This window comes from Podarcis filfolensis (genome assembly GCF_964270895.1).
Source record: "Podarcis filfolensis genome assembly, chromosome: 6".
NCBI lineage: Eukaryota > Metazoa > Chordata > Lepidosauria > Squamata > Lacertidae > Podarcis > Podarcis filfolensis.
The window spans coordinates 47512611-47537137 of record NC_139609.1 but is presented as its reverse complement, the minus strand read 5'-3'; the positions used below and the strand labels follow the sequence as shown (position 1 = coordinate 47537137).

Genomic DNA, 24527 nt, shown 5'->3' with positions numbered 1-24527 from the left:
ATCTTCTTTCAAAACTTCGTACAATGCTTTTCGTTTGTAACAAATTAACAAAATGGTTCAAACTAGAAAACCACAATTGTCAGTGAAACCATAGCAGTCAGAAAGCCAGAGTTAACTGCTGACAAAAGCAGAGCAAGAAAAGTGGGGAGAGGCACAATGGGAAATGCCCTCTTCTAGACTCCCACTGCCAACCTAACATCTGTAAATTGTGGCACAGTTCGGAGCGCTCCATTGTTCACCATGGTAGAGACTGCATTGTGTTTCTGTGAATTCTTCCATTTGAAGGTTTCTTGCAATCTACTAGCCAATACTGTGGAGATAGCCACACACAACCCAGTGGGTAGGTAGGGAGCTTATAGCTTGCTAACTGTGAGCAAAGTGTGTGAGAACTTGGTTCACCCTCAGTGCTGTGTGGTGGGTATTGGAGAAGAGCTCGTTGAAAATGCAATAGTAAGTTACTCAGCAGCATAGGTTAGTATTTTATAAACTGCAAATGAGTTTAAGTTTGGAAATGAGTAACTGTTTACTCTTTGCTAAGACAGACCAAAGTCTGTCCATCTCCTAGCCATTTTCTTCAGGCTTCTAAAGGTCAGGCCAATTATTTGTGTGTGCTTTCATGCATATGCGAGATGGCTTGGTTTCCACTGAGAGGAGGAAAATTATGTACCTGATCCTTGTAATGTACAGGCTCTATTTACAAGGAATAACTTGTCATCATAATGACTATTTTGCTCCTAAAAAAAGAAGTGAGCAATGATGTAGTTGCTTGTTACATCTGATGTGAAGGAGACTGCTCAGAATTGGAAGGACTCTTTTGTCGACTCCAGCAGGAAAACAACCTTGAGTTACTGTTTTAACAGATCAAAGGTCAATTTTCTGGGATGCCTTGGGCGGAGTCTTATCTTGGGAGCCCCTATGTTGATGGTCTCTTGGAATGTGAAATAGCTCAGGAACTGATACTTAAATAGCACCAGCCTCCTCCAGTGTCAGAGAGAGGCAAACTGGGAAGACAGAGAGAAGGGCTTTGCCATGATCCAGGAGAAGTTGATAGAGATCCTGCCCAGGGATGGAATATATCCTCAGGCTGCTCTTGCTGTTGCCTGTGGCTCGGCAGCAGCAGTTGTGGTTTGGAAATGGGTGGCCCGCAAAAGGATTCTGCAGAAGATGGAAGAGGCCAGGCAATGGCGAGACGACAGCTTGGAACAAATGGAAAAAATGATTTGGAAATTTAAACAGAAGGTAACTTTTAATTGGGGTGGAGTGCAGGGGAAAGAGATGGAGGCCTCTTCTGAAAATGAGATCTTTCTCAAACAACACTTTTAATGGCTGTGATCATGTCTACCTGAGAGCACTCCAGTCAGGTTTGCTAGTGATCATGTCCACTTTGTGCGGTTCAAATAAAACCTGGGACCTTCTGGATGCAAAGCAGGTACTGCTGCACTGAGCTAATGCTGAGTCCCTCAGACCAGCGGTGTAGCATGGGTTGTCAGCACCCGGGGCAAGGCAAGTAATTTGCGCCCCCTAACCCGGGGCAAGGCAAGTAATACCTGCTGCCGCTGCCAGCTTCTTGCTGCTGCCTGGGCTGGGGTATTTATGGTAAGGTAGCCACGGCAGCAGCGGCGGGTCCATGTCAGGTGATCTGAGGCGAGTTGCCGCTGGCGCTGCCACCCAAACGACGCCGCTTGCCCGGAGGAGGAGGGCAGAGAGGCGAGGAAAATGCAACATGGCCCAGCAGCTGCAGCAGCAGCGGCGGCGGCGGCGGCGGGGGGGGGGGGGCTGTGAGGAGAGGCTGCCTGGCGCGCCCTCCACGGCCCTGATGCACGGGGACCGTGGCGAGCGCTGAGAGCCGCTGCCTGCCGGATGCCTTCAGCCCGGACGCGCGCACAGCTTGTCGGTTCCGCGAGACATGGGGCTCTGCTACAGCCTGCGCCCGAGGCTCTTCGGCGACTCCGGAGGCCGCGAGCGCCCCCCCCAGATGTTGCGCCCGGTGCGGCCGGCCCCCCTGCACCCCCCACGCTACGCCACTGCCTCAGACGGACAGCATCTTGTGCGCCTCATTCTGGCAATTCCTGCAGCTAAGCTGGTGCCCCGTGTATTGCTTTCCTTTCCTTTGGACCACATCAGTGAGGCTGAGAGGGGGGTCTTGTCGACTGGGCAGCCCAGGGCCTCCGTGACACTGCCTAGGCTTGACCCCAGATAGGTCACTTTGGTGGTGCTAATTCAGCAAAAACAAGGCAGGAGGCAGCAGTTACAAGTTACTGGTCTCTTCAATAGGTTTTTTTTTTTTTTAAAGAGTATTGGGACAAATGGATTTTTACTGCATAATCCAGTCCCATTACCATTCAAAATGAAACCCTACTTTTAAAAGTCACCAGAGTATCTCCCACATTCTTCCAATACTAGCTTGAGAGTGGGTCTGTCAGGCCATGCGGGCTGGTTTTGGCTTTTGAACCCAGGATCTTGGTGCCCAAATTGTTAGGATTAGCACAGACTGGGCATGATGATGTTTGCAGCAGTATCCAAAGCCTGTCTCTTAACAGCAAATCTCCTCTTTTCTGAAACTGCTGGTCACAGGCAGGCTTCAGTCCTGCTTTTGTGGGTGGAGGAAGATGCATTAAAAGTTGGGAGGCTGCTTCCCCAGCCACTGCCGATGGTGATAGTTCTGCTGCACTTACTCAAGAGTTCATAATCCCATAAATAAACAGGAATAACAAGCTGGTGATCCAGGGTTTGACTGTGACTCTCAAGGGGACTGCAGATTAGTGTTTAACAGATTTGGCAAATATTCAAACACAGGTCCCATTTTGATTGCATCATCACCTGCATCATCACAGCACTCACTGGGAAATCAACATTGTAATAGGATTGTATGAAGGCCTTGCAAATTCTGTACTGTTAAGATAAAGTGGGACTTTGCTACCCACTGTTGCAGTGCACTCTTTGGAGTCCTTTTATTCAGAACTCTGCAACCGAGAAACCAGAGACAGGTTTGTCCATGTAAATAAATAGATATGAATGGTTGGTTGGTTGGGTGTGTGTGTGTGTGTGTGTGTGTGTGTGTGTGTGTGCGCACAAACATACACAGAGTGTCCCACCCTCTCTTGCTGTGACCATGTCCACAGCTAATATGTCCACAGCCTTAGTAAGTTCTGGCAAAGGTAATACAGACCCCAACAGACAAAAAGGTGTGAAATGGCAGAAGACCTTGAGCTATTTTGGGTGCCTTTTTAGAAATGCATTTCTCTCTTCCTTAATATATCTATGTACCTCTGCTTGACTAAGAAATTCCCCGAGGAAATAGAAATCTTTACCTTATTTTAGGGATTGCTTCCAAATGGATAGGCGCTCAACCGCCTTGGTTTACTGTTTGAGGAACTTATGACTGATGCGTGTACGATGTCTGTAAATTCTACTTTAGTTTCGGTTGCTATTTTGCTTTGGTTATTGTTTCCTGGATCTATCATGGAAAAAATTAACCATTTAAAAACAACAGATGGGACTGCATTCTGGTTTCACAATTTTGAGCTTGTGACCAAAGTGACTTTTATAATTTGGGGCTATTCCCAATGTGTGGGGATAAGCATTTCCTTCTGACACAGCTGCCTCCTCTTGCAGAACCCTGGAATCCAGTCAGAATTTATTCTCTCCCTGTCACTTGTGGAACTGGCAGAGAAACTTAGAGAGGAGACGCTTTCTCCAGAGAGTGTCCTATATACCTATGTAAAGAAGGTGAGTGCAACTGCTTTAGCAGGAAGCCTTCTGACATACTTCTGTTCAACGAAGTGACTTTCCAGATAATGTACCATTTTTATGTACTAATTGGTAGCTGTTGCTCATTTAGTCCCAGGTGCTCTGTCAATGTAGTGTGTCTGTTTTAGGGATATTTACTTCCCCCCTCACCCTTTAAACCTTTCCCAGTGTCCTCATTTTACAAAGGGCATAGGGGGGGGGGGAAATCAAGTAACAGTGCTGAATGTTTGAAATGTATTGGAGCTCATAGGAGAACAATGCCTGTCACCTCATGCTGCAGAGCATGGCTATGACTGTGCCATTAGGCAGGAGTGAGTAAGCTCTGGTTCCTGGACAAATTGCTGCCATCCCAGAGCACTGTCACATCCCTTAGCACTCTCCCAGTGCCAGTGTGGTGTAGTGGTTAAGAGCGGTAGACTCGTAATCTGGGGAACCGGGTTCGTGTCTCCGCTCCTCCACATGCGGCTGCTGGGTGACCTTGGGCTAGTCACACTTTTCTGAAGTCTCTTAGCCCCACTCACCTCACAGAGTGTTTGTTGTGGGGGAGGAAGGGAAAGGAGAATGTTAGCCGCTTTGAGACTCCTTCGGGTAGTGATAAAGTGGGATATCAAATCCAAACTCTTCTTCTTTTCCCCAGGCCATTCACATAACAATAGCCCTGTTCAATGCTCAAATGATTTTATCTGGCTGGAATGTGTTATTGAAATGTGATCATGCCTTTTTCTTGCCTGGCTGGAGAGAGATGTGTGTCTTCTTGTATACCCAAAACATGATGCTGTGGACGAAGGTCACATACTTTGCTTCACCCATTTTTGACTCTGACCCAACCTATGTGGCTCCTGGAAGGTTACCCATGAGGGAATATGGCCCCCAAGCTACAGAAGTCCCCCAGCCTGCACTGGTTCAACTCTTAATGAATTTGTACCAAGTTCTGGGTCATCTAAATCTCAATTATGCTTTTACTGGGCCAAAATGACTGACATGGCTTTTAAGTTTGTTAAACTTAGGAGTTGCAAGTAGCAAATTAACAGTCTTCTACCTTCCAAGGTTTTTGACAATGATGACGTTTTGAACTCACTGTAGAAATACCCTTTTTATAATGTGAATGCTCTCTTTCTCCCTATTTTCCCTCCTCCTCTTCCTCCTCTTCCTTGGCAAGGCTCTTGAAGTGACCCAGGAGGTGAACTGTGTGACTGATTTTATTCACGGCTGTGAGGAACAGCTCCAGGAAGTGAAGAAGCAAAAGGAGAAAGGCCTGCTGTATGGGATTCCTGTCAGCATTAAGGACCACATTGGATGCAAGGTTAATCCCCCGTTTACCCTTAAATGTGGTCACCACTTTCCTTATGATGATCTGTCTGTGCATCAGTTGTGATGTTGATTGGTTCAGCGTAATCATTACTTCTCCCCTCTCACAACAGCTTCAGCTAACATACACGGCATGACCCATTTAATTTTGGCTATTGTGGAACTCTAGAGAAGGGAGATAACTGAAATGGTCAGCATGATCACATTCCAATGAAATATATATACATTTCCAAATTTGGCATACATAATTGTGTGTGCATGTGCACATTTACAGATATGAGTGCATGTTACATGGATTGCCTGGTTCCGCTCACTATGAATGCACAAATGTTAAGGTTGAAATAGGTCTTTTTAAAATGACTCCAGTATGGTGTAGTAATTAGTATGGCTGAGGCAACTCGAATTCAAATCCTTGCTCACCTGTGAGGCTCACTTTGGGCCAGCCCCTGTCTCCTAGCCTAAACTACCCCACAGGTATTGTTGGATGGATAAATATGGGGAGGAGAGCCATTTTGTTCCATTGTGAGTCCTTTGGAGGAAAGGTGGGATATACAATAAATCGAATGAATGAATGTTTGAGAATTGTAATTGGGTGCTAGGGTATAATATATTCAAGAATCCATTCTAATTCTGTATATTATTATGATTATGATTATTATTAAAAACTTGCTCCTAGTCCATGGCAGGCCGTCAGGATGGGCCTTGGCTAATTAAATAATATATGGCCATTGGCTAATTAAATATTATATGGCCCTTTAAACTGTGGGTAGAGTATTTTGTTTGTTTGTTACTATGTTGTGTATGTTTGTTACTATGTTGTCATGTGATCCTCACATGAAGGATGGTGTAGAAATTCAATCCATCCATCTATCTATCATCTATCTATCTATCTATCTATCTATCTATCATCTATCATCAATAAGTCAATCAAGGTTTTCTATCAGGGCCAATCCCCATGGGATCTGGGAAAACTTTCTTTGTTTTATGGCGTCTATTTTACCAACAAGGCTTAATAGTTTCATTCTTAGGCCAAGCTACATAGCTCTAGACTTATTTGCCCCATCATGTTAAATCAGCTGTGTTTGGTTTTCTCCCAAAGGGCCACATCTCCACTTGTGGGTTGGTGCACTTTCTCGGCAAAGTGGAAAAGGACGACAGCGTGATAGTAAAAGTTTTGAAGAAACAGGGGGCAATACCATTTGTGAAGACCAACATTCCCCAAAGCATGATTAAGTATACTTTAGCACACTCTCTTCTTTTGTAATTCCCTGTTGCTTTCTCTTTTTACAAATATACCATAGGACTAAGAAAGAAGAGTGGGACACGGGTGGCGCTGTGGGTAAAACCTCAGTGCCTAGGACTTGCTGATCGCATGGTCGGCGGTTCGAATCCCCGCGGCGGGGTGAGCTGCCGTCTTTCGATCTCAGCTCCTGCCCACCTAGCAGTTCAAAAGCACCCCTAAGTGCAAGTAGATAAATAGGTACCGCTTTCTAGCGGGAAGGTAAACGGCGTTTCCGTGTGCTGCGCTGGTGCTGGCTCGCCAGAGCAGCTTCATCACGCTGGCCACGTGACCCGGAAGTGTCTTCGGACAGCGCTGGCTCCTGGCCTCTTAAGTGGGATGAGCGCACAACCCTAGAGTCGGACACGACTGGCCTGTACGGGCAGGGGTACCTTTACCTTTACCTTAAGAAAGAAGAAATAAAAATTGTGAGCAGCTTGGCTTTCTAATGTAGCAAAAAACACTATGGGGGACATTACAGAGATTTGGGGCTTTTTTTCAGACGGCACTCACCAGAACTCAGTTCTGGCACCTTTCAGGTGGGCGCCATTGCCATTCTAAGAGAATGAGGAAGCTGTTTATGGCATATTTTCTAGAAAAATAGCACTGCAGAGTTTGATAGATTATGATCAATGTGGGGGAGAGTGATTTGGGAGGAATTATTCTGAAGAGATCTGAGTCATAAATAGGAAGCACCTCTCCACAATTAAGATAGGGAATTTACTTCTGTAATATGTCATGGCAGACGAACCCTGGCCCAAGAGCGTCCACTCGCTTAACGAGTAGATAAGCTTTTGCCAAGTTAGATCACTGAACCATCTAGCTCAGTTTGACTACCCTGACTGGAAGTGGTGGGTCTTCAAGGATTCAGACAGGAGTGTTTCACACCCCTACTTGAAGATGCCAGAGATAGAAACTAGGATCTTTTATATTATTAATGAAATCTGTTCTTTATTCAGATACTTCCAATGAAGTTTTGCATTTCTCTCTCACCCCATAAAGGGCATTCTCTTCCTGGTGAAGGGGGCAGGGCTTTTGCTATGTACCTCATTGCACTCACATGTGCATCTCCAGTGGGCATAGAGCTGGGATGAAGAACCTGTGGGTTTTGCTGGGCTACAACTCCCATCATCCCTGACTATTGACCGTACTAGCTTGGGTGCTGGGAACTGGAGTCCAAAATGATAGGAAGAGCCATAAGTTCTCTACTCCTTCCCTAAAAGGATGCAAATGAGGTGGTTAACTGGATTTTACCAGAATGCAGGTGGTTAGTAGTATTTTTGAATGCTTCCCACACATCAAATGTTGCATAGCAGGGAGTATGCAAGTTAGAACTTTCCCCCTGGTCGAATAGTTATTTATTTTCAGGTAACTTTTTAATGAACTTTTTTTCAGTTGTGTGGGTTTCCCACAGGCATTTGATTGGCCACTGTGACAATAGGATGCTGGAGTAGATGGGTCATTAGTCTGATCCAGCAAGCTACCGTATTCTTATGTTCTTAATAGTGGCATTCCCCACCCACAGTCAACTTTTCAACCGTAGGATTCTACCAACTTTTTCTTCAGGATGTGTTCATTAGCACTGGTTATTATTACCCACCATGCTAAATGAAACATCTACGTTCAGAGAAAATACATCTCAGAAGAGGGGACAAGCTATTTCCACTACATCCTTCTTGTGCGTTTCTCTGCAGCATCTGAATGACCATGAGTGATTCTACAAGATGGTTATTATTTCGTTACCTTGCATTAGTCTTTATGGTGTCATTCAAGCACATTCCCTGTATTTCTCAATTGTCTCATGCTATTTCCATTCTATTTACCTACTGGGCAATATTCAGGCGTTGTGGGTTAAACCACAGAGCCTAGGACTTGCCGATCAGAAGGTCGGCGGTTCGAATCCCCGTGACGGGGTGAGCTCCCGTTGCTCGGTCCCTGCTCCTGCCAACCTAGCAGTTCGAAAGCACGTCAAAGTGCAAGTAGATAAATAGGTACCGCTCCGGCGGGAAGGTAAACGGCATTTCCATGCACTGCTCTGGTTCTCCAGAAGCGGCTTAGTCATGCTGGCCACATGACCCGGAAGCTGTATGCCGGCTCCCTCAGCCAATAAAGCGAGATGAGCGCCGCAACCCCAGAGTCAGCCACGACTGAACCTAATGGTCAGGGGTCCCTTTACCTTTACATTTATTTCCATTCTATTATTTACCTACTGGGCAATATTCAACTTAATAGTTGTGCTATTGAAAGGAATAGTGTTAGCATAATGGAATCCCCCCAACCCGGCACATACTTTGCTCAGTCCACAAATCTGCTCCAGAACCCAGAACAGATTTAGGGGAGGGATTCGGGGAGAACTTTTCATTGCACAAGCAGAACTTCTTGTGCTGATGAAACGTTTTGTTTAGCCCTGTGTTGGATGCAACCCATTGTCTCATGCTTTGTTTGAGTATAAGGCATAAAGCTCCTATAAAACATTAATGGTCAACCCACTTTCTACTTCACTCAGTTATGACTGCAGCAACTTAATCTTTGGTCAGACAATCAACCCCCTGAACCACAAGAAAAGTCCTGGTGGTTCCTCTGGAGGGGAAGGGGCACTCATTGCAGGAGGAGGGTCCCTCTTGGGCTTTGGGACAGACGTCGCTGGAAGCATTCGGCTCCCATCAAGTTTCTGTGGGCTTTGTGGACTCAAACCAACTGGTAATCGACTGAGGTGGGTCCTGGAAAGTTCACTCAATTAACTGGTCCTGGGTTGGCAGATAGTCAAACAGGTGAATGTTAATGGAATGTGTTTATTGAGCATTAGTGGGAGATGCTTCATTTGAGCAGAAACAACCAGTGCTTTTTGAAATTGCATATTGAATGTAGGTATTCCTGTAGTTCAGGAGTGGGGAACTTTGAGTCTGGGGATGAAATGTGGGCCTGCTCCCATTACCAGCCCTGCACTGTGTCCTCCTTAATTGTTTTTGGCTGGCTGGAATGCATTTTTTTTTAAATGCATTTTTATTCCACAAAATGCAGTGGCTGTTTTACAGAAGCAAAATCTCCTTCCCCCTCCCCGTACATGCAGCATAATGCCTTGTGTTTGTTGAGATAAAGAGATGCATGTGTGTGGGGGTATAGAAACTTCTGCCTTTGGTGTGGCTGGACTGTCGCCTATAATACCAAAAGAAGAGTCACGTCCATCAGTCCAGCCACTTTTTCCTTCTAACCCTGCCAGCCATGGGCCTGTGGCCCCAGGAATGTTGCTCACAAGAGAATGTGGCCCCTGGGGCTGGAAAGGATTTAACACACTTCCTTGACTGTGATAAATATTCCAATTTTATGCATTCAGAGATAATTGGAGCAAAACTAAGTTTATTGTCATAACTGTTACTGCTACATTTAAATGCCCTGGGCCACTTTAGGAGGGAGAGTGGGATATAAATTTATATGTTTCTATTATTTTAATTATAATTGATACATTATACCCAACAATATTATATACAATACTATATATTCTTTTTAAGTCAGTACTTTAAATTTTAGTTTATTACATAATTTATTTGCTATACATTCATTCACGTTATAGAAGTTGCACCTGGCTATTTGAAACATGTGATTGCTCTGTTGTTAATATCATGCTACATCTAAAGTCAAACTCGATTCTCTCATGGTAATATTTACCATGCCAGCAAATCGTAACTGAATGAATTGTTAACTCCAGTGTAGCTGAACTCTAGTATCATTTCTGAATGCCTGCATCTGATTTGCAACTGAAACATGGATCATCTTCTACTGTGTTGATAGTTACAACTCTTTTCTCTCATTTGCATCATTCCCAGCACACTTGGTCTTGCTAGCCCTATTGCTGGCATGAAGTCGGGTAAGTAATTTTTACCCATTCAGATTAGTAAAAGAACCTGCAACTATGCTAGGAACTTGCATGTCCTTTCAGTGACATTAGAGTGTATTTAAAAAATGTAGTCCTCTTGCTGTAAACCAGGGGTAGCCATTGGGGTCCCTCTAGATATTTCTGGACTTCAACTTCCATTATCTCACATTAACCATCTGCACGTTGACCATGTTGAATGGGGCTGATGGGAGCTGGAATCCAGCATCATCTGCTCACCATGTTGATATCAAGCCATATATCAGAGGAATTTGGCCACCCTCCAGGTGCCCGGCTTGAATCCTTGTGACCTCCTGTCTGCGACTCCCGGCAGGATCAAGGGAGGTCTCCAATCGGCGATTCTTCCCAACGTGAAAGAAGAACACACCATTCCTCCCCCTCCTCTCCCAGGGAGGGGAAAGAGACAGACAGAAATATATCTACATGTCTTTATTTCTGTCGTTCCAGCAGTACAGAGAAAACATGTCTGTACCCTCTGATATCAGCAGCCAGAGAGAGAATAACTCCACCCATGTACTTCCAGTACAGGGTCATGTGCCACTCTGAGCTAACATCCGGTGCTCAGTGCACATAATAGACTGTCCCTGGTTCCCACGGTACAGTCCCAAAACATCAACATCCTGTTTGGCTTTCCAGCCATCTGGAGCACTCAGCAGCATTGCTCCTTTTTCGTAACAGTTTATCCCTACCAACCAAATCATTAGTATGGTAGCTCTGAACTAAAATAACTGAATGAAGTTTGAACTTTTGATTATAAGAGCAGAGATCACAGTGAATCCTATTCAGACTGAAATCCATTGTGTGTCAGTGGAGTTGTGTACCTGACTTTCACACCTGAAAGTGAACTTGGGAATTTTAAGCCCAGTTTTTCTGGGTTACACTACTTGTCCATTTAGCCCAGTATTGTCTAAATCCCCTACTATGTGACTATTTTAACTGGAGGTGCCTGTGTTTGAACCTGGGACCTTCTGTGTGTAATGCATGTGTTCTACCACTGACCTGTGTGGTTCCTCCCCCTTTCTTGGCTACTGGAATGTAGACTTGGGCATAAAAGTCCACATGCTTTCTCCCCTCCACCTCCTATGTCTCCATTTTCTTTGCAGTTACAGCAACAATTGGCCCAATGGCAAGGGATGTGGACAGCCTGGTTCTGTGCATGAAGGCACTCCTGTGTGATGAGTTATTCTCCCTTGATCCTTCAATACCACCTATGCCATTCAGAGAGGAGGTAAGTGGTGTCAGTGAGAAGCTGAAACATTCAGCACCATGGACAGCACAACCCTTGGTCAACAATGAATGATGCTTTCCATGAGACCCTTTCAAATAATTTATACAACGATCATAACACTGGGAATGTATGATCTGATGCAGTTCTGCGTCTGCCAATATTTTGGCCATTTAATTGACTCCTGGTGCATCAGTTTCATCATATCAGTTCAAACTCAGCCCGTTAACTGTTCCACAGACCCAGTGTCCCATAGCTTCTTCAGTAAGACTTATTATTTTGATCAACTTCAAATACTTTGCAATATTATTCTTGTGGCACATGAAAGATTTGGAAGAAAAGTTTCTGAACAAGCTAAGCTTTCATTGGAGGAATATGTAGCAAAACTTCTTACTTGGGATAAGTCATCTCCAGCCTCATTTATTGCACTCTCACTATGTAAAGAACCAGGGCTATCCATATAAGACAAATTAATTTCATCCTGCCACAGTAGCCTTGCAGTTACCTTTGCCTCCCTTCCTCCAGCTGCTCCAATTGCTGATTCACAATAGTGCAGCATAGATTTCTGGGCTAAATTTGGCAATAGAGTTCCAAATGATTTATCTGAAGCCCTGCTGGTCTGTGCTTGTGTGGTAACCATATTAAAACTGTTAAAAAGTGCAGGGTCTCCTTTGGTGGGGATTAGCTTCTGAACATTCTTTATCAGCTGAATGCTAAACACTGAATCCAAACAGCTGTTCTCCCAGCGCTTGTCCTCCAATTAAAATATATGGCTTTTAAGTCCACATAAGAGTAAAACAGATAAAACAGATATGCTCCTTGCTTGTATGTGCCAATTAACATCAACAGCTGAGCCAACTGGCTTTAAAATTATTCAAAATAAAAATAAATTTAAACAGGCCATGGAGCTCAAGGACACAAGCAGCCTTACTTGTAGCAATCTTCACCTGGAAATCTAGAAAACCTTCAAGGCATTCTATATTCTGTCACCTTCCAAATCTTTTGATCAGTGTTGAAGAAACAGTCCCACTGCAGGGATCCATGATGTGGTTTATGAAAGTGGTTGGAAGCTATTTCTATGCTTCAATGGCCACCTGTAAATAGAAGCTCCTATTTTCTTCATCTTCTTCCAGATATACAGCAGTTCAAAGCCCCTACGGATTGGATACTATGAAGACGATGGCTATTTCCAGCCATCTCCCAGCATGAGGAGGGCTGTTCGGGAAACCAAAAATCTTCTTCAACTCAGAGGGCATACAGTATGTCTGTTTCTTAATTTCTTCACCCATATTCCATTCTAGGATTTTGTTTGTATCTCTGACACTTTGCCCCAGCTGCTACAGTCATGTGATGAACACTGTCAGATCTACATTGCTTTCAGTTTTTGTTATTGGGTGGGGGAATGAGGCCCAGTTCCAGTGGCGTAGCGTGGGGGGTGCAGGGGGGGCCGGCCGCACCGGGCGCAACATCTGGGGGTTAGGGTTAGGGGGCGCAAATCCACGGGTTAGGGGTGCAAATTACTTGCCTTGCCCCGGGTTCTGACAACCCACGCTACGCCACTGCCCAGTTCACACCATGCCTTGTCCATCCAGACATTCTCCTTGCCTTTCCCTGCTATATATTCATGAAAACAAGCACAGTATGTGAACCGGGCAATTGTAAATATATATTAGATTTCTTATGTATGTATTTGTATAACAGAAGAGCTGTAAAAATATGCCATTAAAATATGCCATTTCTCTACAGTTAGGAATTCTGTGCAGGAAAAATGCTTGTATACTGTCATGCTCGATGAACATGAATATCTTTCACCACATGTGCACACTTGGTTCTAACACGTATTTAGTTGCTCACATGGATACACAGTTTTATACACAGAGAGTGTGGAAATCTCCTGTGTGGGAAATTTATTGCACATACATTGGCCTTAATATCAACCTACCTGGAATTTTGGAAACCAATCCACACAACTCAACAAATCTATGCAAGTGCTAGAGAGTACATTCCATAAGAAACGGCGGCTAATCCTGGTCCTCAGAATGTATCTGCGTGACATTTTGTTTAAACACTTGTTTGTGGTGGTCAAAATTTATCTGGGGTATACATGAAGAACATAATAGGCCCAGGGCTTATAATTTCTGGGGCAAATTAGCTGCAAAATGAGGAGAGAGCATAGAAAATTTCCATTCCTGTTGCACTTCTGCCACCCAACCCTTTACTAGAACTTTGCTTCATTTTCCTCAACACTTTCAGAGAGCTCTCTGAATCTATTAAAGAGTGGGGTGGATTACATAATCCTTATGTGCAGCTCATATAATTTTGCCTGGTGTCAAATAAAAGCTGTTATCTTTTCCTCACAGCTCATCCCCTTTGTTCCTCCTCGGCTTAATTATGTGGTTGATGAGCTCTACACCAAAGGCCTATTTTCCGATGGATGTGCAAATTTGCTGGACAAGTTGTAAGTAGACGTTCTGGTATGTGAACATGGCTGTTGCTTGATAACATTGCTATTATAGCCATGCATTGGAAAAGCGTGATGCCCAGGATAGCTTTTGTGATAATAATTGGCACATTAATAAATAACAGATTTTCATCAGAGTATGTTTAATGCTAGGGAAAACTCAGGGATAGGAAAAGTTCATTTTGTTTTTCCGTGCACTGCTCTGGCTTGCCAGAAGCGGCTTAGTCATGCTGTCCACATGACCCGGAAGCTGTACGCCGGCTCCCTCGGCCATTAAAGCGAGACGAGCGCTGCAACCCCAGAGTCTGCCATGACTGGACCTAATGGTCAGGGGTCCCTTTACCTTTACCATGCAAAACACATAGCCAAATGGAGCCAAGAGGATAAACTAACTTTGGTTTCACAAACTTTGCAATATAAGAAGTTAGGCAGCCATGAGCTACAACACTGAATGAGGCTATTGGTTCCTCTAAGTCAGTGCTACTGGCAAAGACTACCCAAGGTAACAGAGGTCTTTTCACAGGCTTGCTACCTGAGCACTTTTTCAATGTAGATATCAGGGCTGAACTTTTGTTTTGTTGTGTGCAAAGCAGGTGAGCTATGAAACTATCTGTAAGCTAGGAAATCAGGAAGGCATCATTCCAAGTTTATTCTCACTTGGGATTCTCAGGAACCTAAATTCTTTCCCAGGTTAAGCAATGTAACTTCAGATATAAAAACTGAAAAACTTCCTTTTCTTCTTCTTTCGTCTTCCAGCAAAGGAGACATTGTGGACCCAAATTTGAAATCCCAGATTAATTGTTACCGTCTTCCCATTCTAGTGAAGAGAATTTTTGCATTCCTCTTGAAACCTATAGTAAGTATTTGGCTCCTTTGTTTCACTGCAACTGCACGTGCTTTAAGATGCTGACAAGCATAGGGTAGGATGGCTGGATAGAGTAAGGTGATTACATGTCAAAGAGATGGTGAAGTGACTGCTCTGTACAGTGATACCTCTAGTTATGAACTTAATTCGTTCCAGAGGTCTGTTCTTAGCCTGAAACTGTTCTTAACTAGAGGCATGCTTTCACTAATGGGGCCTCTTGCTGGCACTGCGCCGCCGGCACAAGATTTCCGTTCTCATCCTGGGGCAAAGTTCTCAACTCGAGGTAACTCTTCCAGGTTAGCAGAGTTTGTAACCTGAAGCGTTTGTAACTCGAGGTACCACTGTATTCAACACCAATGATGTGATTGTTGGGGATTCACAATGAAACTAAGCTTGTGTTTCTCTCCAGTACCCTCGGATTGCCAGAGATCTCAATGCACTATGTGGAGTTGGGTAAGAAACATCTGGTTTAAAGATTATCATTGGTGACATTAGCCTTGGGGGTAATCTGTTGGGGGGCACATGCAACTGCGGGTATTTTTCTTGCCATTTCCTTCCTCTTCCTCTTCCAACACCCTCTTCTATCCTGCTTCCTCTTTGCCCAGCAGACTGCCAGGGAAGAGACAGATCTGCTCTTCTCAGAGGACGGAACTGATCACTTGCAGACAGTATTTGTAATTAGGCTGAGGTTCAAATGAAGTTATTCCAAGGATCATGTGCAGCCCTTGGGCCACAGGTTGACCACTTCTCCTGTGAAAGTTTCGTCACCTTCCAGCAGCAATGGGGATGCTTGGCCCCTCCAGATGTAGCTGGACTGCAACTCTTGTTATTCCTGACCGTTGGACATGCTGGTTGGGTCTGATGGGAGTTGGGATCTAATGACATCTGGTGGGCTGCAGGTTCCCTATTGCTGGCTTTCAGGAAGTACAGATGGAAGGGGGAGTGTAGTACCCAGCAAATGGACTGTATGTTGGCAACTTTGCTCTAGTCACATAGGAATGCTGTCTGTAAGGAAATCTGGATGCTTTCAGGTCCCATTTATCTCTATAGTTTGGCAGGCAACTTTAAGGTTAATGCAATATGTATATAGCTTCAGTGCTATTCTGCTATGCCTTTCATATGACAGCAGGCATCTTTGGGAGGCTGCAAAGTGTTGCAGAGGTCATGAGGCACAAAGCAGGAGAGTCTGGTTCCTCATCCCTTCCAGTCCCATGGAGTGATTGACTCAGTCCTCTTTTGATCTCTTATGAAGAGATCAATTGTGAATTACCATATAGCCAATGAACATTAACCAGCACAGGGTGGGCGGCATCCCATTTTTGTACACTGTTGCAGAGCCACGGTGGAACCATCCCATTTTTTTTTCTAATCATGCTGACACATTTTAAGCAGCACTCTTGAGTACTTCTCTTTCTGCTAGGCAGTCATCTCTTCATTATTTCCAATGTTGCAGGTCAGCAAAAAACCTATGGAACCACCATGTGGCAGCCGCGGTGAGTTTATGTTTACCATTAAGGCTTCATACAATAACTAGATTGCCATCTAATCTTGTCCAGTGAGCTATGCATATATGGTTGTTCAACAGATGCTATATTTTTTTTGACACAGAATGGATTTCCATATAAGAATGATACTATACAAAACAGCTCTATGAGTTGCTTCACCTGAGATCTTTTGTATTTGGCTGTTAACAGAAACACCACATTTTAAACTCAGATATGAAGGGCAGGGGGTCTGTTTTCTGTTTCACTTTTAAAATGCATTAAGAGACCCTTCATACTTGATGGGTAGTGTGTGTATTTTCTACTGGAGTATTGTTTGTAGGCTGTGGCAGACTCTGCTTTTTTAGAAGAGACCTTGTTCCATTATCAGCTACAATGCTTATATCCCAGCTGGATCACTGAGGTAATCTGTAGAAGCATCATCTCTTGCCCCCCAAATTGGTGAGACTCATTTGACAAGAAACTGAGCCTTCAGAGTTGTTTGCCTACTCTCGTGGCATGCTCCTCCAGTAGAGAGGTGCCTTCTGTATTGACTTTCAAGAGTTTGCTAAAGTTGTTTCTTTGCTGCCAGACTTAAGCAGATGTGTCAGATAATAAAATAATTCTGTTAAAGGCATCTCTTTTTGGATTGTTCTTTTGGTATTTTAATTGCTGTAAACCACTTTGGTTTTTTGTGTGGGTATTAATATTTTTATAAATAATAAATAAAACAAAGGTGGCAATCTAGTCATTCCAATAACAAAGTTTCTGTGTGTTCACAATTTCTCTTGCTTCCAACTTTAACAACATTCTCTTTACAGATGTATCGTGAAGAATTCCTCGCCGAATGGAGGAAACTGAAACTGGATGTCATCCTCTGCCCTGCTTTGGGTCCAGCGTTTAATCACGGCTATCCTGGGAAACTATTTGGTATTATCTGTGTCCCAGTAATGTCTACTGTGGGTGACATGTGGCCTCCCCGCCTTTCCATAGCAGTAACATAAATTCTCGTCTGTTTCTCAACTCCCTTTGTATCTTCCTATATGCCAAAAACATGCTTAGCTCAGGATGACCAAGGGGTCGAAATGTACGAATGTGGGGCCATTTGGTGAAGGCTACAAGTGCAAATAATAAATGGATACACACGTCAATAAGAGAATTAACTGGAAGCATATCGTGAAGTTGAGCAGTTCGCTCACGGACCTGTGAGCAGTTTGGCTCATGCTGATTGGGGCTGATGAGAGTTGTATTCCAACATCATTAGGAGGGCACCATGTTGCCTTGTTTTGCCTGGTTTAGGCTTAATTTAAATGGGGGGTGGGAATCCCAGTTAGCTATGGTTTCCAGAGTAGTTCTAAACAGCAGCAAAAGTCTTGCTTAAATTAAAAACAAAACAAAACCCAGATCACGTTATTTATAGCTTTTCTGTACTTTCAGCTGCTACATCCTACACCAATTTATACAACCTCCTGAACTTTCCTGCTGGAGTTGTGCCAGTCACCACTGTTTCCCAAGCTGATGAAGAAGAGCTCAAACACTACACAGGGCATTATGGTGACCCTTGGGACAAGCGCATGAAAGAGGTCGGCGCACATTTACCTGAAAAAATCCACCTGCCTTTTCCCAGTCCTCATGCTACCTAAGCATACCTTGAAGCTTTCTAATGCTGTTGTGTTGTCCTGTCTTTTTGCCCCTCCATTTTCAGGCTGTCAGTGATGCTGTTGGGCTCCCTGTGGCTGTCCAGTGTGTGGCTGTGTGTTGGCAAGAGGAGCTGTGTCTTCGGTTCATGAAGGAGGTGGAGACTCTTGTTCGTGAGAGGAGAACTCCAAAATGATTATAGCATCAATACTAATGGAACAATGCAACCTTACCCCAGTGAGGGTTAGAACATCTCAAAGTTCACTTCTGAAATATATTAAAATGCAGATTAAGGCATGGTTATTTGTTAAATCCAACATCCTACTCAGCAGGAGGCTATTTATGACTAAGGCCTAGTTCTCACAAACAGCAGAAGTCATGCTTGCGCTGTACTACTTCAAACTGTACATGATCAAATGTTTCTATATTCAGAATATACTCTCATGTATAGAATACAGCAACCTCATACTCGGCATTATTCAGGAATTATAAGCAACCCAAAAATCAGTTAGGCTTTGATAAGTTGAGTCCACCATCTTGATTCAAAATGGCATATAATTGAAATGAAGGATAAGCAAAAATATGTTACTGATTTCAGGAACAATTATGCACAATTTGGTTATGATATATCTTAAGTATTTTCCAAATGCATAGTGAACAAACAACTTCTCAAGATACAGACTAGCATATCAAGGGGAAAGCTAGGCTAGACTCCCACAGAGCAAATGAGAACTTTTCTTGAGATTAATGTCAGCAAGAAAGATTATTTTTGAGGAATGTGCAGGGGAAGAAAAGGTTCTCTTCCTTCACTTGATGCCCACTAGTAAGTGGCTTCCCACTGTGTCTACTTTCAATTAAGGAAAAAAGCTAGTGTTACATCTTGTTTGGTCCTCGTGTTGTGATTAAAATGCTTTTTGTATTCTTTAAACATGGTTCTAGTAAGACAGCCACCCTAATAAAGCAGCAGCACCAGGGGCAACTTGTGTATTGGGCAACCTAGTAAGGCAATGCTTTTTAGAGGCATCTGTGCTTGTGATACAGCCATTCTTTATTACAATGATATAAAACAAACCTCTTAATTCTACCCTATCTTTTCATCTTAAAGTTAAGTGTATATAACTCAGATAGACTGAAAACTAGTAGCTCCCTTGATATCAAGGCCAAATATCCTTAGCAACTGCTTAGTGACCACATATCAGAATAGACACATTTGTGTGGATGGTGTTTGCTTTTGGAAGCCAAGAACAAAGATTCAGGGTGGGGCTTGAAGGTGTGAGGCGTGAAGATCAACCTTGAATTGTGGTGCAAGCAATCTGGACATCACTACTTATTCTGGGCCTACTGGCTTCTTCCATTAATGTGAAGAGGACAACACCGAGGCAAACCTGGATTTTGGCAGTGGATTCTGGAAATGGATAATGTTGTATCCTAATCTATACAAAAGCAGTTCTCTCTTTGTTCCAATTTGGAGAAGGCTCCACAGTGAAGCAACAAAGATCCAACACCTGCCTGCAGGCACCTCCATCTCCCAAACCTCACCTTCTTCCTATTTTTGCTTGACACAATGACCAGCCCATCCTTGGTATGTGTGTGGATTAGGGTTAGTCTGCTTAGGTAGCATAACTCCTTTTATCCAATTTCTATTTGCGTTTTCCCCAGGGCAACGTTCCATAAGGGAGAGAATGCCGCTCACATGAGCAGCATTGCCCCCCACCAAAGGCCCTCATAAGCTGGTGCCTCTCTACCTATCGGTTCCCCTCCGAAATATTTCTTCACACGCCACTGCGCATGGTCTATTTTCCATTCTGCTTCTAAAATGCACTAAGGGACTCTTACTTTTCTACTGGGATATTGCTTCGAGACTGTGCACTCTTCAGAATCAGCCACAAGGTGGCAATGTAATCATCCTAAAAAAACAAAGTTTAGGGGTGTCTAGAATCTCTCTCTTACTTGCAGCTTCACCAAAATTTTCTTCACAGACTTACTGTGCAGAATTCTTTGCCGAATGGAGGAAACTGAAACTGGGTGTCATCCTCTGCCCTGCTTTGGACCTATCTTTTAATGAAGGCTATCCCGGGAAATTGTTTATCTGTGTGATGCCCACTGTTTGGGATGTGTGGCTTCCTACCCATTCCATAGCAGTGGCCGGCATTCCTTTTTTTATATATATAAATTTTTTATTGGTTTTTCAACACATATTAAAAGACAATACAACACAATACATAAACAAACAAACATATAAACACGTATAATTTCTTGACCTTTCTTTCCTTTAACCTTCTTTCAGCGACTTCCCCATACCTCCCCTTTCTGCATCCCTGTTTTAAATCATTCCAGCAACCCCTAATTTCAATTTCTTATAGCACTTTCTTTAAATCTTTTTTCTCATATCCAATTGTTTGTCACTGCAATTCTATTTTGCATTACCCAAGACATTTTAACATTCATTAATTTTACAACAATTCTTAAGATAAACTTTAAATTTCTTCCAATCTTCTTCCACCGTCTCTTTCCCTTGGTCACGGATTCTGCCAGTCATCTCCGCCAGTCCCATGTAGTCGATCACCTTGGTCTGCCATTCTTCCAGTGTGGGTAGTTCTTGTGTCTTCCAATACTTTGCTAAGAGTACTCTTGCTGCTGTTGTAGCATACATAAAAAACGTCCTATATTTCCTTGACACCAATTGGCCTACCATGCCCAGGAGGAAGGCTTCTGGTTTCTTCACAAATGTGCATTTAAGCACCTTTTTCATTTCATTATAAATCATTTCCCAGAAGACCTTAATCCTAGGGCACGTCCACCAAAGGTGGTAAAAGGTACCTTCAGTTTCCTTACATTTCCAACATTTGTTATTGGGCGTATGGTAAATTTTTGCAAGCTTGACTGGGGTCATGTACCACCTATATATCATTTTCATAATGTTCTCTCTTAAGGCATTACATGCCGTGAACTTTATACCGGTGGTCCATAACTGTTCCCAGTCAGCAAACATAATATCATGACCAATGTCTTGTGCCCATTTAATCATAGCTGATTTAACCGTCTCATCCTGTGTATTCCATTTCAACAGCAAATTATACATTCTTGACAAATTCTTAGTACTGGGTTCCAAAAGCTCTGTTTCTAATTTCGACCTTTCCACCTGGAAGCCAATTTTCCTGTCCAGTGGCCGGCATTCCTCTCTGTCTCCCATGCCACTTCGTAACTTTCCACATGCAAAGCATTGGGCTTAGTTTGAGATGACCAAGGTGCAGAAGTGGACAGCTGTGGGAGCACAATGAAGAAAATTGATAAATGCATCAAGTATAAGAGAATTAACTGGAGGTGTATCGTGAAGTTGAGCAGTTCACATAGGGACCTGTGGGCAGTTGGGTGCTATTTACCTTTTTTAAAAGGTAGTTGCTATTAGTTTGCTTCTTTCTTTCTCTGTTGTTTCTATTGCAGGTGGCATCAGTTAGTGAAACAAGAAGGTAATTTAATTTAACCCCCCTTGCCAAATGGGCCAAAGATTGGGTAGCTGCCAGAAACACCCTAAACTGTAATCATACAACTGCCAGATGATGCTGGACTCCCACCAGCCCAGGCCAGCTTGGCCAGTGATCAAGGTGTGGGGATGTTAAGGACTGTAGGAAAGGATATATTTAATAAGTATTATCCTTCCTTCACTCATGCTAGTAAGTGATGTAGCAGGGCAGCAGATTACCCTCAATATAGCTGGAAGCTAGTTTGCAGATTCGTTTGAATCTCTTACTTAAGATTATTTTCTGGTGTCCCCTTTTATCCCTCCCAAAAGAATAAAGACTCAAGAGTCTTTCTGAGTAAAGTAACAAAAAGTTTACTCACATTTCAGTTCACGGTTTGATCCCTGAAAGGCAGACTTTACTTGGTAGTTACACAAAGAAACTGTGTGAGTTCATGTTATAGGGAGACTGAACTCATGTGCTGCTGGCTGAGAGCCAGAAGACAGCAAAATTACATGAAGACAACAAAATGGCTGCAGGAGAGCAGCATGGCTGCAAAAGATAGAACAAGAAAACACTGGAGCAAGGCAACTTCAAGACTGAGAAAATGGCTGCATGACTCTGCTCTTTTTATGGAGTCAGCCAGAGCCACACTCATCTCCCAGATCACATGCAGGGGGAGGCAGCTCCAGACCAGTGGAACAGGAAGTTACACTGACTGGATGTCCCCCTGCCTGTGTCCACTCTAGGGAAATAAGGAAAGTTGCATTTTACTGTACCAATGGATTACATCCCACACAAGGATGATGGGTGTTGTGGTCCAGTAGCACCTGGAGGGCCAAAGGTCAGCCATTCCTGCTGTCTATGGCTGGTCAAATCTTCATCCTTGGCTGCATTTCTATCTGGGAAAAAGAAGATGCAATTTTTAGAGCAAAGTATGGATGTACATAGGTCAAAGTCTTCCATTGCCTTCTCTTACAGTAGGAGCAGTCAGTATGGTGTCCTCCTGATGTTGTTTAGTTTCAACTCTCAAAATATACTGTTTAACTGTGCTATAGTGTAACAGTTCTTAGAGGAGAAACTACAGAAGCTGTGATAACTATAGAAGCAAAAACAACAAGGAATTTAAGCCTTTAAGGTGGCACAAAAATCTTTGATGCAGAATACTGGAAGTGAAAAGAATATAAAGCCAATGTGGATGTTGCCAATTTTTGTCAACACTGTGCTTAATCATGTAATTTTGCTGGATGACCACAGTCAAAGGAGCTCTTAACATATCTTTAAACCAGTTAATGTTTGGGGGGGGGGGAAGGCATTAACTTTTGTATTTCATGGCTACGGAAAATTGTTTTTTCTTAGTTATGTGCAAAATACTATAAAATAAAAATTCATCATGAGCACCAGCAAAACATTCCTTGTATTCAGGACTTTCTGCCCAAGATGCCAAACTGTCTTCCTTCACCTGTCTGCAGTAAGATGATTAAACTATTTCAATTATGTTTAAATAGGCTTGTTAAAAGAAACTCTTTAGGAATCCATTAAATCTTATCTCTGGATCAGCAAAATGTTTTCCTTTCCTGCATTTAAAAGTTATATACCAAAGAGCAAAATATGTGGTGGGGGAGAGACTTGCCAAGGCAGGAGGGAAGTACAAAGAAGTCTCTTATCTCACTAGGTAGTAGGTACAATGCCTGACCAACTTATTCCACTAAATTGGATATATGATTTTTAAAAAATAAAAAATAAAATGTTGTTCCCAAGCACAGCGAAATTCCTCTTCTGGAAGTCTCTCGGAAAGATTAGACGGCCTATTTTGAATAAATATGTGAAATTCAGCTTTACTAATCTTTCAACATCCCTTCTCACCATTGGCTCACATTCCACATGTCACTGTGATGCAGGGTTTTCTCAATCTCTGATTTCATCACCAGGCTGGTCCATGCATACCAAGAACAGGGTGGGTGGGTGATTGAACGGCAGGAGGCTCCATGCAGGCAAGAGGCTGGGCACTGGGTACTGGTCCCTTTTAAAGGGGAGAGGTGGTCCTGGTCCTTGCTCAGTCCCCCTCCCCCCGCTCACCTGATTGGCTGTCTGGGAAGCTGGTTTTTGCAGCGGGAAATGCACAGCCGGATTGGGAGGTCTTGCACACACACACACACACACAGACAGTCGTGCGATGTGATCTCTCATTCCCCCGACTCCTGGGCCACTGCACGCTGCTCTAGGCAGCAAATGGTGGCCCCACAAAGACATAGTAAGCCTATGTTGTAAGTAAAGCATTTTAAACTTACTTAGCATTATGTGCTCTGTTCATTGCAAGAGGGACAGAAAGAGGGGAGAGTTGCTACAGACTAAATGATATCTGAAAAGCCTATTGGGGGCTCTCTCCTGCTGGAGAGTGAGTTTAGCCCTGCATTTTGAATCCAGGGGATCGTTTTGTTATTTACCCCACACATATGGGTCACAGGGATTCTTGTCCCCCCCCCCCCACAATATGGAGATTCTGGTAACAGTTTGCCATACCTCAGTTTAGGCCCCACCTGCACCCTACATTTAAAGCAGCATGAACAACCTCTTTCTCCAAGGATCTCTGGGAACTGTAACTTGTGAAGGGTGCTGAGAGAGACCCCATTCCCCACACCAAACTGCATTTCCCAGGATTTTAGGATTATTTAAACCTCTCTGAGAATTGTAGCTCAGGTTCAGTAAATCTAGATTAGATTAATGCAATGTTATATGGGGTTGCCTCTGAAGACAGTTCAGAAACTTCAGCTGGTACACAATTCAGTGGCCAAGTTGCTCACTGGGATAAGATGGTTTGAGCATATTGCACCAATCCTGGCCCAACTGCATTGGATGCCAATTAGTTTCTAGGCCCAATTCAAAGTAGTGGTTTTAAAGCCACCCTGTGATCATAATCTGAGGCCCTTTTTCGTGCTTCTTTTTGCAGGATGTCTGGACAGCGGCAACACAAGTGTAGAGCCTTTTCTGTGGTGGCTCCCTGTTTGTGGAATGCTCCTCCCAGGGAGGCTTGCCTGGTGCCTTTGTTGCATATTTTAGGTGCCAGGCAAAAGCAGCCCTCTTCTCCCAGGCATTGGCTAATTAAACAATCTATGGCCTCTTAAACTGTGGGGGGGGGGTTATTGTTTTTGTTTATTATTATTAGT

At 43.6% G+C, this 24527-nt stretch overlaps 1 protein-coding gene across 1 annotated transcript; it reads left to right on the top strand.

Moving 5' to 3' along the window:
* The first annotated feature begins 32 nt into the window (after positions 1-32).
* On the top strand, positions 33-22925 carry LOC310765095 (vitamin D3 hydroxylase-associated protein-like). Its single transcript, XM_083619632.1, has 16 exons — positions 33-1239; positions 3616-3729; positions 4910-5053; positions 6158-6291; positions 8844-9050; positions 10162-10202; positions 11333-11457; positions 12588-12713; positions 13815-13912; positions 14672-14771; positions 15190-15233; positions 16234-16273; positions 17083-17191; positions 17699-17844; positions 17967-20040; positions 21066-22925. The coding sequence occupies exons 1-15, from the start codon at positions 1030-1032 to the stop codon at positions 18093-18095; spliced, it is 1767 nt and encodes a 588-aa protein (XP_083475758.1). The 5' UTR covers positions 33-1029; the 3' UTR covers positions 18096-20040; positions 21066-22925.
* Positions 22926-24527: the final 1602 nt, after the last annotated feature.